Source organism: Pseudopodoces humilis, chromosome 13 (assembly GCF_049639895.1).
Source record: "Pseudopodoces humilis isolate 2021_Gansu_Grassland_sample_001 chromosome 13, ASM4963989v1, whole genome shotgun sequence".
Taxonomy (NCBI): Eukaryota; Metazoa; Chordata; class Aves; order Passeriformes; family Paridae; genus Pseudopodoces; species Pseudopodoces humilis.
The window spans coordinates 14,879,872-14,898,963 of record NC_142212.1 but is presented as its reverse complement, the minus strand read 5'-3'; the positions used below and the strand labels follow the sequence as shown (position 1 = coordinate 14,898,963).

At 41.7% G+C, this 19,092-nt stretch overlaps 1 protein-coding gene across 20 annotated transcripts in view; it reads left to right on the top strand.

Annotated features, from left to right (window-relative positions):
• Window positions 1-19,092, top strand: part of MAGI1 (membrane associated guanylate kinase, WW and PDZ domain containing 1) — a 329,499-nt gene that overhangs the window by 229,836 nt on the left and 80,571 nt on the right. For all 20 annotated transcript variants that reach the window (XM_088061981.1, XM_088061980.1, XM_014251694.2 and 17 more), the window contains exon 3: window positions 14,377-14,496. In XM_088061981.1, coding sequence (XP_087918107.1) covers window positions 14,377-14,496 — 120 coding nt within the window. The remainder of the gene's footprint in view (window positions 1-14,376; window positions 14,497-19,092) is intronic.

The window sequence follows — 19,092 nt, the reverse complement described above, 5'->3', positions numbered from 1 at the left end:
ATAAGCAGCTTTATAAATCCAGTTCTGTAAATATTGTGGCCATTGCTACCTGACTGGCAGGTATACCAATCTAGATTAATTCATTATTATTTGTAAATTCACACATTGTGGTAACTTGTAGTCATGGTTTCCAAACAGATGAGGAGTGTAAGCTAAAGGTCATGAAACAGGACCACTGATGGCCTGTGGGTATCTTCAGCACCTGAGCTTTCATTGTCTTCTCGTGGTCACAGGCTCCACGCTCCCACTGATCCTGATGGGAATTGTTTGTGCACACACCTGAGGAATAAACCAGGAAATCACTCACTTGTCCATTAGAGAGGCTCTCTGTAGATCTGTGGTGAGCAAGAGTCACAGCTGCCACTGTCTGCTGTGAATTCCTTCTGAATGACCCTGATCTGTCTGCCATGGAAAATACCTGCTTAGGGCTGTGGTAGCAAGAGCCTCTCATTGATCAAAGCAGGTTTCTCGAAGTTTGACTTTTCAAAAGTGTGTAAGTTCATCGCTGTGCATTTATCTTTCAGAAAAATTCCTAATCCAAGCTGTGGCTGATCAATGGTTGCATTAATTATGCACAAAGGGGTCAGTTCTACCAGCCTCGTTCCCTTTGAATGCTGCTTTACCCTGGGAGGAATTGACTTGCATTATGCAGGTTGGACAAATTCACCTCCAGTCTGAACTTCTGTAAAAGTCTCCAGGGAAGGTCAAGTTTCTGTTATTTTCAATAATAAATGAGATTCCCATTGAGTAAAATGATCCAGGAAATCTTCTTCAGCTCTCGGAATTACAGTTTTGTGGTCTCTGATGGAGGGCTGGGAAGAACTGATGAGAGTTGGAAGAGAGATGAACAAATCTCTCCAAGCTGCAGGTTTTACAAGTCCAACCTAGTAGAAATGGCTCCCAGCACGAGTGTTAATAACTTTTTATTAATTTTGAAGGTTGTCTCAGAGTTGTGATTTTTGAGTACACTTGTTTACAGTCTTACCCTATTTCAAGTAAAATTTTTATAGATGAAAGACAGCTACAACAATAAAGGAGAAGATGGTATTTGTGTAATAGACAATGATTTCTCACAGCTCACAGGAATGTCTTCCCTTCTGCATGTTTTTCTGCCAAATGGATGTTTGGAAGCGTTAATGATTGCGTTTTCCCCTTCAACTCTGGAAGTAGCCTAATTTGGCTGAATAGTCAGAAGGGAAAAAAGAAATAATTAAATGTGATTAATGCATCTTGAAAGTGTAAAGCACAACTTAAATGGCAATAGTGGTAGAAAAAACGGTATAGTGAATGTTTCAAACTTCATATTTTCTGTTGAGGTATGAAGTGCTCTGAAACGAGTGAGTGGCAGTTCATCAAAAAGATGTGTGTTTTCTTCTAATACTGTTTTATTGGCCCTTCCCAGTTATTAATCTCAGAATTGCTAAAAATACATGGGATAATGGATGGTTGCTGTTCAGAGCTCTAATTTACTTTACTGCACAGTCACTGTGGGAAAGTGCTTTAGCTACTTTGGCTCTTTTGTATTGCCTCAAGAAAGAATTTTCCCCATGTGTTTTGCTCCAGAAGTCATCTGTTGTTTTTCAATGTATGCACATAAACAGCTCTTGCCATTACAGCTGAATATTGAGTCAGCAGTTCCCTCTGATGAAGCCATCACCAAGGCCTGTCACGTTTATCTGCACAGATCAGCATCACAGAGCACGTAATGCTATTAACTCCCAAACATTGTCTGCTCACCACAGAATTGTGGGACACAAGTGACCTTCTGCTTTTTCCTTCCTAATCGGCTCTGGGCTTGGGCTGCCAGCTTGGCTGTTCTGTGCCTCCATAACCTGTCTGAAAAATGGGCACACTTTTATCTTCCCACCTTGCTGGAGGCATTTTGAAGGCAAATGTACTGATAAATGAGACCTGCTCAGATTTTTCAATGTATGGTGGAAGATTGGGGTGTTTGTTTTATTTTTATTTCAAATATTTAAAGTGCCTCCAATGAAATTATGTCTCATTCATTGGACTTTGGTCACCCTCATCCTGCAGTGGCAGAGGTAGCAGGGATTTCTCTCTTAAGTTCTTTTGCCTTTCTGCAACACGTCCTTGACAGGATGAGAGAATATTTCTTTAAAAAATGGTGCTGGGAGATGGAACTGCTGGCTCTGTCCAGCCTTGTCAGCTCCACCAGTGCCATGGGCAGCAGGGACCACCTTGAATCAGCAGTGTCCTGAGTCAGAACCAGAAGACAGTTTTATTTTTTTTCCGTTTCTCTTTTTTTTTAATTCACAAAACATTTATTGCCCTGAGGCTGTTATCCTGCAAAAGCTTGAGCATGTGTTTAACACCAATCATGGAAATTGGTCTTGAAGCAATTGGAATACTTGTGTGCTTTGAACTGAGCAGGTGATTTGCAGCAAGTCCCATTATCAGTTCTGTACCAGCATCTGTCTGGCAGAGTGGTTTCACCTGCATCACTCCTCTGAAGGACTCAACACAGCTGTCAAAGGATAAATGCTTCACACTTTGAAAATAAGTGCTGGAGTTTAGATTTAAACTTTTTTTTTTTTTTTTAATCTGTCATATGATATTCTTGTCCTGAAGAAAAGCAGTCTATCTCTGGTAATCACTCCACCGTCCTCTAAGTCAAATAACATCCAGATACTTCTGAGAGAATATAATCTCAGGGTTTTTCTAAAGCCTGGATCTGATTATGTGCTTCCAGGCATTCATTTTCCAGACATGTAGTGATCTAGGAGCATGAGAGATCAGATTTCTGGGAAGACTGTCTTCTCAACACCTCAGATCACAGCACCCTCCACCAACCGTGTCTAAGCCGAGGAGGTAATTGGGGTATTGAGGATTTCTTCCTTATCCTCTGTGTGATGCCAACACAACTGCAAGCTAAAACCTGGTGGTGTTTTTCTTTGCAGGGAATTGGAGGCAAGACAAGGAACAGCTCATTTGTTTGGGCTGCCAGACAGTTGCATGAGGATAATTATTTTGTGCTGTTTATTTATGTTGGACTCAAACCAGTGGTGGTGGGGACCTGGAGATGCTCTGGAATTACTCACCGTGGTGAAAGTTGGAGCTGCTGGTGTTACAGCTCTGTTGGGCATCTCATGTTGTCTGGTGCCCAGTCAACACCAGCAGGGCATTGATAAACCAGCAAATGAATTTAAAATGGCATTTAAAATCGGGTCACTTGCAGAAAATTATTTGCAAGATGCTAATAAAGTGATGGAGCGTGTGATGTGATGGAATGATTGTTTTGTGTGAATGCAGAGCTGTAAACGACTGTACAGGGATATTTAACAGAGAGAAGGTAGAACTAGAAGTAGTCAGATGAAATGAAGCAAAGATCATTTAAGCACTGGAGTATTTTATAGGGGTGTTGTTTGGCTTCAGAAAGACAGAGTAAAGCACCCTGTCATAGTGTATCCTATGAAACTCCTAGGCAATGAGAGGATTTGTAGGCGAGGTTTTTATTGTTTGTGTACAACTGGAAAAGCAATAAAATCAATTGAGAACCTTGTATACATTATCAATAACATGACAGTTCATTTTGGACTGCAGAGATGCAGAGTTATGCACCACCCAACCAACAGGCTTTTACTGTGCCAGGAAATGTTTTAATTAAAAGTGAGGAGAATGTATTGTAACTTGAATTTTCTTTAGTATTCTATTGCACTTAGAAAACTACAAGTTACATCTGTGTTAGAGCTGGTGGATGTGGAATTTTCAGCAGAGGAGCTGTAAATAACAAAATACTGTAATAGTTTTTATTTCAGTGAGGTAATAAAAAATTTTAAATTTATGTATTTGATTTCTTTTACATTTTAACACTTTCAGCTATCAACAGGGATGAATCTGAAACTCAAACACCAATCAGCTTCTCAATGTTTGGCATTTTTTCAGCATCTTGAGCTGTTATCTAATCAGCATCACAGAAGGTATACCAGGAAGATGTTTTCAACCAGCCAAGTGATAGCAATCATGAAGGACTGAAGCATGCCTTGCATGCAGAGCTACAGAAAAATAAATGCAGGAATTGGTAGCAGTTAAGAACAGGTAAAATTACAGTATGGGATCTGTAGGGAATAGTGTCTAAATGTGCACATTGCTGGGTAGATCTGCTGTCTGTTCTAGTCCTTCCCTGGAGTTTTACAGCAAGTGCATCCACATGGTTACATGAGCACACATTTCTATGGTCTGCATCCTCCTTGCCGTAGCACAGGCATTCACATTTTTTGGTCAGTATTGAATATGGAGCTGGAAAACTGCTAAGCAAAGGTCAAGGAGGATTTGTGAGGGAAAAAGAACCATATGAACCAAGGGTTGGGGAGTGGGCAGATCCACGACTTGAGGAGCTACAGGAGACTCTGACTTTCTAACAGTGGGATGACGTTATCACAGCTTCAAGTCCATTAGTTTTATGGAATTTCATGGCTCTGGGCTATGGGAGAAAGTATTCCATGTGTGTTTACAGTGTATGTTGTTCAGGGAAAAAGACTGCCTTTAATAACTATACTGATGTGGAAGTGTGGTGGAATGGTGGTTGTGAGAGTGGTGTTTGTTTTGTTTGTTTTTTTGTTAAAAAAAGGGCGAAAAACCCTCTGTGACTCTTTCTTTTCAGTTGACTGGATGTGGCACTGAAACAAACAAGGCAATGAGATAAATCAGTATGTCTTCTATGACTCTTTCTTTCTGTGGTGGAATTTTACAGAGATTAGGCTAATGAACTGATCTTCCTGCTCTTAGGTGAGGTGTTTTATTTAGACGTTTAACTACAAATTAGGGGTCTGCTGCAAGGGCAGTTAAAGTACAAGGAAGGAGTTTTTCATCACACCCAAACAGGGGTGACCAACATTGTGTTGTATCTCATCTGAGCAAACAGCAAAAAGAGGTAAAGAATCTCTGTTGAGGCACCTGAGCTGTTGGACATCAAATAATCTGAAATTCAGTACTGTGACTTTTAAGTGCAGAATATCTCATGGATATATATGCACATAGGTATGCAGATGTGAAAAGCAAACACTGATTTTGAATAAAAGCTGAATTGAAATACTGCAGGTGTTCAGTCTGTGTTGGAAATGCCATTTATTATGAGCTTATTTGTGGTACCTGATCATAGGGCACGTCTGAAGCCTTGAAGTAGAATAGAAAGTAGGATATCTTGTTTTTGTAGAATTTTAAATGTTTCGGTATCCAGTTTTAAAGAAAAGAGTTGCATTTTTTTCTTCCAATACTTGTGTCAGCTTGTGTAGTAGTGGTGTTGAGGAATACACCTGGTCCAGGTACTGGGCTCAAAAGCTACAGATTAAGATGGAGATGGAAATGCACTGAGCTCTGGGTGAGAGCCCCAGACAAGAGGCTGTGAACCTTTGGGATAACAAAGGACGTGAAGCTGGGGAATGCCAGCCAGGTGAATGGACACTGAGAGGCGCTGCAGGACCCTCCAGTCCCAGAAATTAAAATCTCTGGCCTTGGGAGTGTGACTGTCAGGCTGTTATTCTTTTGGTTGAAATAGTCACACATATTGCCCAAACAAGTTTTAATTATATTTTGATAAAACTGGTCGTTGTGTTCTTGTTCACTGTATTTCTGCTTCAAAACTCCATGTCTTTCCCCAAACGGGAAAATTCCTCCACTACTTTGTGGCAGGCAAAAAGGATTGTATAATATTTATAAAACCCTAAAGTTTTCTCAGGAATGCAGTGAGCATGGCTGATCGGACTTCCCTGATTTTGTGTCTTTCTTTGCTCTGTGACTTGGCAATTCATCTTGTAAGAGTTTACAGTGTACCCAGTCCCAAATGCTGTCTTGTCCCCTCATCTTTTCCAAAGCCCTTTTCTCCCAGCCTTTGGTCTGGAACATCAGGCAAAAGGTTTAAGAGCCATTTATTTCTTACCTATTCTATGGTTCTACTCCTGTATAACCTAATCAAAACTTGTACCATGTGAACATTTGATAGCTAATGAAATGCAGTATTTAGTACTACACTGTCTTAATCCAGCCACTCAGCCAAACATCACAGGGAGTTGATGGGCGTTTTCTTTCTCAGCAGCTGGGTGTTGTCACTGGACCAGTTCACAGCCTGGTTTAATGCTGTCCTTGAGTTATGAAGCTCTCAGACTGTATAACCTAATCAAAACTTGTACCATGTGAACATTTGATAGCTAATGAAATGCAGTATTTAGTACTACACTGTCTTAATCCAGCCACTCAGCCAAACATCACAGGGAGTTGATGGGCGTTTTCTTTCTCAGCAGCTGGGTGTTGTCACTGGACCAGTTCACAGCCTGGTTTAATGCTGTCCTTGAGTTATGAAGCTCTCAGACTGGGCTACACCTTCTCTTTGGCAGTTTGGAGAAATCAGATAGCTCTGCAAGCAGCCCTGAGAAAAGCAGACTTAAAACATGATAGGTTATACCTCCTGATAAACTGCTTCCTAAAATATGAAAGTATAAATAAGACAATGAAGTATTTGTTTAAAAGTGCTGAATGCGTGGGAGCAGTCCTCCATTCCAGATCTCCTGTGAGTTAAGAGTATTTTAAGCACTTCCCCACACACACCTTTGGCCTGTTGTATGTAATACAGATGTGCACATTCATATGGAATAGTCATGTGAATCCATGCTGTGTTTTTCCACTGCTCTGCCTCAGCATGGTGAGGCTGCAGGTGATGTGGAAACACTGCAGGGATCAGGCTGGGCTTGGGTTGAAATCGCCTAGAGTGAATGATCTACAGGATTAAAAATAACCAGCTATAAATAATATATATAAATAATCAGGATGCTCTGTAATTATCTAGTGTATGTATTTAATTTACCACCCTCAGCCATAGCCTTTCCCAAGATAGGCATTTCTACTGAAAGTAATTACGATAATTTTTACAGAGATGAAAGATGGACCTTTTGAAATTAAGGTGTGTGCCATGGCAGAATTATCTAAGCTTCAAAAAATGTATATATGAGAGAAACAGAATATAAAATGCAAGTATATAATCACTTGTTAATTTACCTTCAGCTAATTTCACTTTCTGTAAGTTGCATCCACACTTAGACAAATGGCAATTTTCATTCATTTCTATGCCAGTATTTAAAAGAACATTACTGTGTAATGTCATTACTACAGCTTTATTGATTTATAAAATTGCACTTTATTACACTAATCCATATATTAGAATGAATAAAACTGTGCATAGTTACAGCTAAGGTATTCTTAACAAGGAGGCACATGGTTTGCCTTTTCGTCAGTAGTTCACAATTTGAATTAGTGGATGTCATGCTGTTGGACTCTAGGAACATGGGATTAATGGCAAACTCATTAGTTCATGAAGTTTAATCTTCTTGGTGGGTGTCCCACCTCGTGGGAAATAAGAGGGATTTGGCTGCAGGTGTCTGGTGAGGTAAAAGCAATCACTCAAAGAATGGGATCTAGAGCTGCTGCTATTGTGAACCTGAGAATATTTATTATTTATGCTTTTTTTGGTGCCAGAATACTCTTTTCTTTGCTTAGGAGAAAGCAGATGAATGCTCAGAAGGACACATGAGGAGGCTGTAACTGCATTAGCAAGTGCCACATGGCAGTAGAACCACTGGTGGTACTTTCCTCAGGTCAGGAAGGTGATACTCTATTTGAATATTTGGCATAGATCCTTAAACAGGTCTTTTTTAAGTGGCTTTCTTGGGGAGTGTGGCAAATTTTATACCCTTAATTCTCATCATCAGTTGATCAAACTCATTATCAGTTTCTTTTAAGTTGCTGTTACAATAGAGAGTGAACCCTTCAGGCTGAATTGGTTTTGCTAGCCCTGCTGTGGTGTTTCGCAACATGTCCAGATGAGCTTGCAAAGGACGTGGTGGCAAGTTATTTTTGTCCCTTTTAATCTGTTAGGCCCTGATCCTGATCTGTAGGGTTTCCTAAATCTCATTGATTTCTCTAGAATTAGGTTCCTGGAGTCCTCTGAGAGCTTGGGTTTGGCTGGTCTTGTGCTATTAACCGGAAACAAACCCACTTTCTCTACCTCAGAGCGCTCTAAGGATAAATGTGTTGAAGATTATCAGTGTTCTTATTTGGTGGCAGGGAAGGCCACTGAAATACCAAAAATAGATTTATAAAGGACAAAAATAACTCTCTGCCTGAAGGGTTTACACAATCTGAGCTGTTCTGTGTGGCTTGGCTGAATCACTTCTCCAGGGAGGCTCGAGGCAATCCGTGCTTTTTGAGGGGAAGGGCCGGGGAGATGCATGGACACAGCATCTTGGAGAGAGGGAGAATGGATTCTGCATGTGCTGAGCGCCAGCCTGCCAGCTCTTGTGTGCATGGCTGGAACAGCCCTCTGGGCAAGAGGGGTTCCTCACAAGCTGTTGTTCTGGGGTCTTTCTTTGGCCACTTGCTGGAAAGGCAGGTGGGAGAAGGAGATACTGATCCCTTCCATCTCCCCCATGGAAGAAAAATTGCTTTAGACCATGGCCATGAAATGCATTTCTCTCCAAAACGTGTCTGTAGAAAGACAGTTTTGTCTTGGTCAGCTCTTTTCTGGGTTGAATCAGTCGTTCCTGCTGACCAAGGTGACAGTAATTTGCTTTTAGTCCTGCAGTTGTGTGTGTGGCCAGGAAGAGTCAATCAGCATCTGTTCCTGCACATGCATCATTAACAGGGCTGTGACTTAATTTCTAGCAGCAGACACATTCTTCTTTGGATTGAATTTCTACTCCAGCACCAAGACACTTTGGATGCTTGTCACGTTCTTGGGGTTTATAGGTGTTGAGTCGCTGGCTGGATAAGGGACCGACGGAATTTAAAATCCCGAAATGGGTTTCCTGAGTCTCAAGTTTCAGGAGAAAATTGTATTTATAAGCTGAGCCTGTTTGGTTTGTAACAGGCTGGGCCTGTCTGAAATGTTCATATTTTACGTAGTTACAACTATGAATAACCCCTTACCACAGGTACGTGGGGTTACTGTGCATAATGGATTGCACAACAATGTCCAAATACAATTCCTTTTACTTCTGTTGGGGGAAAAAATAAGATATTCTTTGTTTGAGTAACCCTAGAAGTCAACTGTGTACAGTGTCTTCTTGCAGATAGGTCACACTTTATTTTTGTGAATGTGGATAAGGCTGTTTTTAGTACTGTGCTGTTGATAAGTTCTGCCTTAAGCTTGGCTGCTGATCAGATTCCCTCTTCTGGAGTCAGACCAGGTTGTCTCTGTCTTTTCTCCATTTGCTACTAGCAGACCTGTGAAGTTTGCTCTGCTTTCCAGTTATTTGGCACCATAGGTGACAGATGCAGGAGAGCCAAAGCAGGCTCTCCAAATTACCCTGTGGTGTGAGGGAAGAAGGTGACCTCCAAACACTGTGGGAGAGAAAAGGGGCTGTTTTTCCTAATAAGTTTCTTTGGCAGCTGAAGGCTTTTTCCGTGTGGGTGATGAGAGCGGTCTCTTCCTGCTGAATGAACAAAAATACCAGTTTTTTAGAACACTGGGAAGAGCAGCACCCTGCCTTCCTCCCACCCCAGCCTTTCCAAAACTTGCACTGCAGCACTTGGCCTTGCAGCCTCCCGGATCAGGAGCATCCCTGCACACTTCACATTAAAACTTTATTTACTGCAGTTCCACCCGCTGCTGGTAACCACCAGTGGCTTGAGTCTGTATAAAATATATTTGTAGCAACTATTATCATTACTTTGAGTGTACAGCTCCCACATTGTCTGTCATTTTAAGAGATACTGGTCAGTGGAGATGAGGAGCAAATGGCTTGTGGTTTGATGAGATGTATTTTGGTGGCTCACAAGATTGTCACTGCCAGCCAGTGGAACTGGAGAAGGAGTTTGCAGAAATTACTGCTCTGCAAATGGGAGTGGTAAGTATTCTGAAATGGAAATGGTGACTTCCAAATTACTTGCTAGGGGCTGTTTTGGTGCACACTAACAGTATTACTGCACAAGAACGGTTTTTCTTTTAGCATGGAAGCAATTGAAGTGACTGAAGCCCCATTAGGTCTTAGTTTTAGATTACAATAAGCGAGACTCTGATTAATTTAGCAGCAGGGCATCAGTGAATATTAACAGCTTAACTTGAAGCCCTGGTAGATTGATAAAGAACTAAATAGCCCCTGACTCGTATATTAACAGTCTGGCCATAGTATAATTGAGGCTCGTGTTGGGTAAGTGTCAGCATGGTTGATGGGCAACACAAGAGCAGAAGCTATTTGTCTTTTAAATGGCCACTTAAATTATTCAGCATAGTAGTTGATAGTCATCAGAACATCTGAGCCACAGCTCAGTTATTCTAGGAATGTGTGCACGAGCTCTAATTAGTTCACGTACAGCACTGAGCCCTCCTTGGGCAAACTCACCTGTGTCTAGAAGCATTCTCAGGTGGGGTCACCAGCCCAAGATGAGATCCCTCTACTGTGGCCCAGGCATTAGGGATGAATGAATGAACTGGGATGCAGATAGCTTAGGGGTGATAACCAAACCAGCAGCTGGGCAAACATTTTGTCTGAGCCACTCATGTTAGGTGTACTTTTCATTGCCCAGTCCACAAGAGAAGGTAAAAACTGCAATGCTAACCAGTAGCTTTATTTATTTTTTTGTTTGTTTTCTTAAGTCTTCTGTGGTTACAGGAAATTTGAGGAATACCCCTGTGAATGTAATGTATCTAACTAGTTGTGTATGCTGTGGGATATGCTAGCCAAGTAAGACTGAAAGCTTATGAACCATTAAATGTGCAGAAGGAGTTGGTAGCCACCCAGTTTCCCCTCCAGTTCCTTCTTGTTGCAGCATTAGCAATTCTGAGGTAGTCATGCAATGGACATAGCGCAAATTAATTAGCTAAATTGGTACCTAAAGGCAATAAGATTTCATGCCACTTAATATTTCAATGCAAACAAGACAGGCAACTAAACGTATTTAAATATGATTGGCTCATCTTCTCAAGTGGAGTATCTTATCTTTTGTTTGGGCTAAATACAGCTCTCATTGTGCTCAATTAATTCTGCCATTAGCAGTGGTCTGACCTGCTATTAGCTCTGATAAAACGTAGTCATCCCCTTCACTGAGGACCATCCTGCAGTAAGGATGTTGAAATGCAATTTAAAGGGGGAAGGAGGATACACACACTTTGCTTTTGTACGTAATTAAGCCATGCTAGTGATGGGAGACTTAATTACAATTGGAGTTTATCAGCAGAGAGCTCCAGTGGTGGCTTGCAGGCTGTGATGGTGCTGGCCTGTGCACACACAAGCTGCACAGCCTTGGAGCAGTTGTTCCAGGCTGTGAAAGGGCTCTGCATGGAAGGTGCTGAGTATTCCCTGTGTCCAGTGCCTGGGAAAAGTCATGGAGTTTGTGCCTCTTGGCTTTCCTTTCTTCCCCCCTTTCTTGCCGCCTGCCCTCTCCCCCCACCCCCCTTGTGAAGCAGCCCTTCTGGCTTTGTTGTAAGTGTGGTTTGTAATCATTGTACACATCCCAGATGGTTCATGAAAACTCTTTGAAATGCCATCTGCCAGGCGTGTGTCCAGCCGGCAGCCTGTCATTCTGCTACAAGAAAAACGGAGGCGGGTTTTCCCTTCCCCCTGCCTTCCTGAATTGCATTCTGTAACACTTGCTCAGATGTGGAGCAGGATAACAGCCGGAGCATCTGCAAGCAATCTCTGCTCCAGACAGCAACATGGAAAGTTGTTGGGTTTTTTGCCTTCGCCCAGATAAGATATCCCAGCCAGTGTAGTTTTTATTTTCCCTGGGCCTGCTGCTGAGGACCAGCTGAGGTGACAAATGTTATCTCTGTGATGCGATGTTTTCCTTTTCCGCGGTGACTTTCCTAATGCTTCCTGCGTGTGTTGCAGGCAGTCGCTCTGATAGCAGGCACAGCTGCGTTTTTTTTGACTTGAACACATTCAGGAAATTAAGAACACTGAGATGAAACAAATAGATCCATTAAAATGGCTCAGAGGAATTATGGCAGAGATATAATTGTCATGTCAAATAGGCAGCCAGCACTAGTAAACTGCTGACTGCAATTTCACTGCTATAAAAATTCAGAAGGAAGGAAAAAATGATTAATAAATATGCTCTGTGGGAAGATAGAGATAAGGAAGAGTCTTTAAAATATAAGGTGAAAGCAATCCTGAAGTTCCCTGATCTTTGTGTCTCATCAATGTGTTAGTAGTTATTGGGAAAACACACGTCCCGATCTTTGTCATTTGGCTCACATGCCACATGGCTGGGGGTGACGTTTGACTGATTGATGAGCAGTGCTACAGTCTAGTTCTCACTTCGTTGTGCTCTGGGCATGGGACAGCTACAGCATACCATTGCTCATGGTTATTGGTGTGGCTTTTGGTCCTCCTCGCTTCCCACTTGTGGCCGGGTTTCAGGGAGTGTGGCAGTGGCCACAGACACGATGCTCCAGGGAGGGTTCTCATAGCCTTGGTGACAATGTCAGCACTCATGGGAGAATTGTGGCATCTGGGCTGTGATCATCCCAGCTGCTGGGTGTGTGCTCCGTGCTCCTGGTGTGCCAGGGAGGGACCTGAGTGAGCTTCTCTGCCTGCCTGGGGATGGAAACACTGGCACTGGGGCGGAGTGGGGCACATGGTGCAGCTCCAGCATTTCTCTGGCCTAGATCTGTGAAAGAAAATTGGCTTCTGTTACAATCTACCCAGTAAAAACTGTTGTAGCCTTAGTATAAGGATTCAGAAATACAAAGAATGCAAGACTGAGTCCTCAACAAATAGGAAAGATTAATTCTTCTAGCAAGGTAAAGATATCCATCACTGTTTCCATCCCCTTTCTTACTTTTTCTCCCTCCTTTACCCATTCATACAGCTCCAAGAGGAGGAATGATGGAAAAAAGCACAGGAATTTATAGACTCTTTGAAGGCTGATGGTAAATAATAAAAAAAGAGAGTTTCTATTTTGAAACAAGAAATGGAGGATGTTAGAGAAAGTGGATGTCAATCAAGGAAATTAATCTAGTGATAGTCTTTCAAGGGTGTCACTCTGTCAAGACTGACCTCTTGAACAGTCTCTCAGATGAATAGGAGATAAGCAGACTTTCCGCTTTCCTGGCACTTGAGGAAAACATTTGCCAGATGCAGGCATGGTAAATTTATGCTCTTTCAACTTCTGAGAACTGGAATCTTCCCAATTAGTTTTCAGAAGCTCAGCTTCTTTATTCTTTCTTCTGTCCTTTTATAGAGGGTTTAAGAAATTGTATGAACTGAGAAGACACTGCCCAGGGGCCAGAATAGTCCCTCAGAAGTGAGGAATTATGCTTTGTTAAATGTTAGGTGTGGTTTCCACATCTCTGAAGTTATTCCCAAGCCAGCAGACTGTTTCAGTTACAGCATTCAGACACCTCCAACTCTCTAACTCCGGTCTTTCTTCCAAAATTCAGTTTCCTGTACCATCTGTAAATCTGTCATTTATATTTAATCTCAAATGTACAGAATCCAGTCACCTCCCAGCTTCCAGAGTCATGGAAAATAAAGGCTATTGAGCAGAAATTGATCCTTATCAATGAAGCTGTGCTCAGTGACCTAAAATGCAGCATCCCAAGTCATCTTAGGAAAAAAGTAATGAAATTACTCATCTTACACTGTGCTTCAGAGTGCTGTAAATTGGCCAGAAGGGACAAGAGTTTCAGAGCTGACATAGTTGCAGTGATCAGAGCCAGTTCTCCATGGGTGCTGCAAAAATTGTCAAGTGCTGGAGGGAGAGATTTGGTGTGACTTAAAACTCAAAAAGTATTCCTGAACAGGAATGAGCATGTAGGTGAACTTCTGTGAGAAGAGTTGTCAGGTTGTCTCTTCAGTGGGCATGTGTGAATGGAGCATCAAATTGTCTCATGGTACTTTTTGCTGCTGAATGAAAAATAATAGCATAAAAAGAGATAAAACAGTAAGAAGAAACAAGGGAGGAATTATGTTTATGATGGGAGAGAACATTTGGTGAGAGAGTGATACAGAAATAATGGAACCTCGAAAATAGTTGCTTTATCTGTTAATACACATTGCAGTTTTAGTGAAGTATAAGAGACAATGCTAGCAGCAGAAAAGTGATTGCTGGCATATTCCTAGGTACCAAACTTTTCTAGCTGTGTTTCTGGACACACAGAAGAGATTTCTTTGCCAGAGTCTTTCTGAGAATACAAGAAACTTCCCCCAGTTGTTTTGTTCTAATTGGTGCCACCAGTTCAGCCTGAAATCTATGTCTTGTTTTCACATGGGCTCTTAACTTCAAACTTCTTTTGACCCTTGTAGTTCACAGAACTGTGTTTTACAGATTCTTGATACTGTTGTATCTTTGTGAAAATTTGTTACTGTCCCTTTTAACTCTTGATAAGAAAACAACTCTAATGTATTCTAATTTTCCTTTCAGGCACAACCCGCCCTCCAAGAGAAGGAGAAGTGCCTGGTGTGGACTATAACTTTCTGACTGTGGAGGAGTTTCTGGACTTGGAGCGAAGTGGGACCCTTCTGGAAGTAGGAACTTATGAAGGTATGGAGGCATGGGCAGTGAAAAAGCACTTCAAATACCCATGGTGGGACACCCCATTTGCATCACCCTCGCTCAAGTTAGGACCTTGCTTTCCATCCCAGTGCTTTACTTCCCTTTCCTCTGTAACCTGAGAGAGGGAATTCCAGTTTTGCCATGCTTTTATCTTTTGCCTTCAAGTTCACTGCCTGAAAAGATCAACATCAGTAGGCCAGGAAAATCCAATCTGCAGTCCCATAACAGAATACTGGGGCAGTATGCATTTATTCTTTGTATCCACTAGGGCTCATCTCCGTGTTCAATTTTTCTTTCCTCCCGGTCTTTCCCTCCATCTTCCCTAAAAACACTTCCTTCATCTCCAGGTCGTGTGTCACTATGCAGCTATGTGATGCACTTTTTTTTTTCCCCCTTATTCTTGGATAATTGCTTCTGATTTGGGTCCTTGGCTCATAGTGTTGATCCTTTTTACAGCACAGCTTTGCAAACAACGGCACTGAGACAGCCAAGGGGCACTGAAATGTCACCAGGGTGAGAGCAGGAAAAAGCTCCAGAGAAATGCAAGGCAAATTGGCCATTTTTAGGTGCACAATAGGATTTGTGTAATTAAATCTGCAGTCTATAGCTCCTTTAAATTGAAAACTCCTTTTGGAGTGGGTTGGGGTTTTTTTCCTCAGGAGAACATTCGAATGTACTTCTTGACAAGACAATGAAAAGAAATACTTTACAGGTTTGAAAGTCCTTCCAGTGTACTTCAGCTCAGTCATTTTATATTTCCATTTGAAAGAGGTTTAATGGTTCTTTCTGTAAGTATGAGAGACTGAAAAAGCCTTATTCTTGCAGCCTTATTCTAATTATTCTTTATAATAAGAAATACGGAATACATTTAGAAATACAAACTACACACAACTAGCCAAAAGTCTTTGAAAAGTAGTCATCAAACATGAACAGAAAAAATTGTGACATGTAGTTTTGGAGTTCAGGGTCTGAAGAAAGAGTCCTGAAGTACTGTTTTGTCTACTTCTTTAAATACTCCTTTTTAAGAGCACCTTTAAACCATGTGCTTATTCCCAGACAATTGCAGTGTCAAACCTGGTTTGCATGAAGATGCTAAATGTATAATTTGGTTTCACTCTTCCACTTCTCTGAGCTGATTAGCTCCATCAGCACCAATGCTAACGTTCCAGCAGCAGCTCTTCTCCAAAATGAGCTTTTTCCTCTCTGTGTTTCTAATTATAACACCGAATTAGTTTTCTTTGTCATGGTGCTTGAAATAGATCAGCTGAAAGGCCTCTCCATTGCTTCCTGATCTATTTGTTCTAGTGACCTTTCCACTTGGAAAGACAAAATGGGTAACTGTCTGTAAGCTGGCTCCTGGGACATGCTGGGAATTAGTTCTCAGGAAATGCTGTATCCATCTGGGACAGTTATAACACGGTTGTTTCATTGCTTATGTGATTATATGCAGCAGCAGCTAAACTGTTTAGGTTTCATGGTTTGCTCTTTTCAGTTGCTGAAGATGAGGTTGATTTCTCATAAGTCTAATGTGTGTTTCATTTCTGTGGGTGATAGAAGTGCCTGAACTTTAAAGGAATAATTTATCAGAAGTGCTGAGAATCTTCTTTCCCCGTTGACATCAGTGCTGCTGGTGCATTGTGGTTCTGGAGTGCTGGCCCATGGAAGGAAAAATCAATAAGAATAAAGCAAATAATGATGATGCATGTGTGCACATATGCACCAAGACACATTACTATTTGATTGTAATGTGAAATAAATAGAGTTCATTTTTCACTTATGGCTTATAGAAATTATTTCGCTGCCTTCTGAGATTTCTTTAATGGCTTTGTTGTACTTTTTTTTTGGAAATCTTATTTTATGGCTGTATCGATCAAGACAGTGTCGATCTTGATTAGATCTTGGAAGATGGGGTGATTCAGACTTGATGCTGCAGTTGCAAGCAATTTTGTCTATAAAAAAAATTCTGCCAAAAATCCAAACCACAAAGCAAGTTGCACTTTTAATGGCCAAGTCTCTGTTATTATCCAGTTTTACAGTCTTAGATATTTTAATTATCACTTGTTTTTCTCTGCATTTTGCTGACACTTTTTTTATTTTCAATAAGTGCTCCACCATGATTAATTTGACTGTATTTCTGATCAGTGATGGCTTATTCTAAACCAGAGAAGTAAAACCCAACAAAAGGAAATAATGTTGTAGTTCTACCTGCTTTGCTGAGTAGAAATCAGAACAATTGAAGAGATAGGGTTGCTTGTGATTTAATGCTCTCAAGTGATTTAGAGATGAAGGAAGAGGAACGCTATGAAATAGACAGTAGGGATGAGGAATGGGGAAGTTTTTGTGTGCTAGCCAGCCACAAGCTCATGTGGCTCAAGCAGGCTGGTGGTTTGGGTTCACTGTGGTCCCAAGAACCCTTCTGGCCTTTGTTTGTAAGCATCAGTTTATGGTGGTGGAGAAGATGGACATAAAGTTACCTGGATACTGTCACTGGGAAAGATCTTGCAGAAGAAGAGGTAACATTTAATAAAATAAGAAGCATTTAATAACAGTTACTGAAGAGAAGTTCTGGGGAGAAAGATTAGAAAACAGGGAGCCATCAGAAGAGGGGTAAAACACAGGACTTTGATGCTGATACAGATACTATTGATTTGGAAAGAATAAAGAACAAGCAGAAGAGAAGAGTTGGAACCTGTAAAAAAAGTAGGAGAGTGTATCAGGTTTTCAAAGAAAATTGGGTTTTGAAAGTGCTCTAATTGCTAAAAGAGAAAGTGCAAGCTGAACAGGAGAGGAGAGGTGTTGCCGACCTCCAGGGCTTTGTAATGCCATTATTATTTCTTCTGGGGCACTGCAAATAGTTTCCTGTGGGCAGCTTTTGATTCACATCCCAGTGAAGGCAGAGCAGGCACATCAGCTGCTGTTCTGGTCACCTCTCATCTCCCTGGTGTGTTCTGTGCCCAAAAGGCTTCAAAAAATGTAATCAGGTAGGAGGGGGCATTGGCAGGTTTTCAGTTTGGGTTTGACCATAAAGCCCAGAAACATCTTTCCTCCCCTGATGAAAGCTACACGTTGATCACGTGAATCCAGCAACTGGAGCTGGAAGATCTGCCCAAAGCTGCGATGCTGCCCCAGTATTGGTGATTTTGCCCCACGTGTGTGCTGCACACAACACATTCAAGCCAGTTAGAAATTCCCATTGACAATACTCATTAGGAAGGAAAATTCTTTTTAGGCTGCACATCGTCTAGGTCTTCTGGTGGATAGGAAATCACTGTAATTGTAGTCTCAGGCATTTATTGACTGCTCCTTCAGGGCAGAAAATACTGATGGATGCATGGAAGTAATTGTGTAGGTTACTAATTATTTAGCAATTACTTCTGCATTTGAATTGCGGGCTCTCACAGGCACCCCAAGGGAGGGCTGTTTTGAGCACAGCCACCACTTCCAGATTTTATTCCTGTTTTTCCCCAGCTGCTGAGTGGCCTTGGGCAGATCAGGTAACTGCTCCATACGTCAGGTTACTGGCCTGGAGAATATTAAAACAACACTTACTTCTCTCTTCATTAATATTTCAGCAGATACCCTGTGCCTGCAGCTATCTGCTGTTTCAAACAGGAGGGGGAGAGTGGAAGCCACAGTGTTCTGGAGGGCTGTGCTGAATTCAGGCAGCCCTGCAGATGGGAGCTGTGCAGAGGCACATGGGGACATGGGCCTGGTGGCTGAATTTTGAGTGGAGATGGCTGTATCACCAGGGTCTGGTGAGGCTGTGTGAATGAATGCCTGCCCAGCACTTAGTGATCCTCAAAAGAAAAAGTGCTGCACTTTATAACATGTGAAGGGTTATTACATTATAGAGTATTATTGTCAAGGCATCATCTTTCATTCTCAGGACAAGTGTTATGTGATTGCCAAGAGAAGTAATAAGTAATCTGCATTAATCTCGTGACTAAGATGTAATGGGGTGACTTGCTAACACTTTCAAAGTATATAAAACTAGCTACTGTAGACAGGGTCTCTGATTGTGGTACTTAATGATTGCAATAAATTACATTAATAGTGCAGTTTGAATTTCAGCCCAAGTAGAGAGGTGTATTCAGCAACATGCTTCCAATCAAGACACCTTTAGCCTAATTTATCTGATGTGCTGGCTCTCCTTGGGTTTCTCTGTAGCAGCCACGCTGCCCCAGCAGCTTTAGCAAAATGAGTGGATTTTTTTTGCTGGTGCCTTTACAGCCTGTGTCTGTCACCAGCTCGGTCCCACCTGGAAATGGGAGCCTGTGGCAGGCAGAACACAAGGGAAGGGTTGGGGGAGGATAGGTGGTAGATGCTGGGGATGCCCATGCAGGTGAACGTGTTCTGCTTAGTAAGATCAGACCTGCTGATTTTTGTCTCCAGACTAGAGACTGGCTCAATAAATCATAATGGTTTCTTTAGCACCATTATAATGTGTCACATTGAATATCCACATTCTAATATCTGTGCACTGCAGAATCCTCTCCTGGTTTTGGCTCTTAATACTTTGCTTGGTTTTTATCTTGTTATTTTTTAAACCACTAGTAGAGAAAAAAGGCAACACCTTGTTGTGTT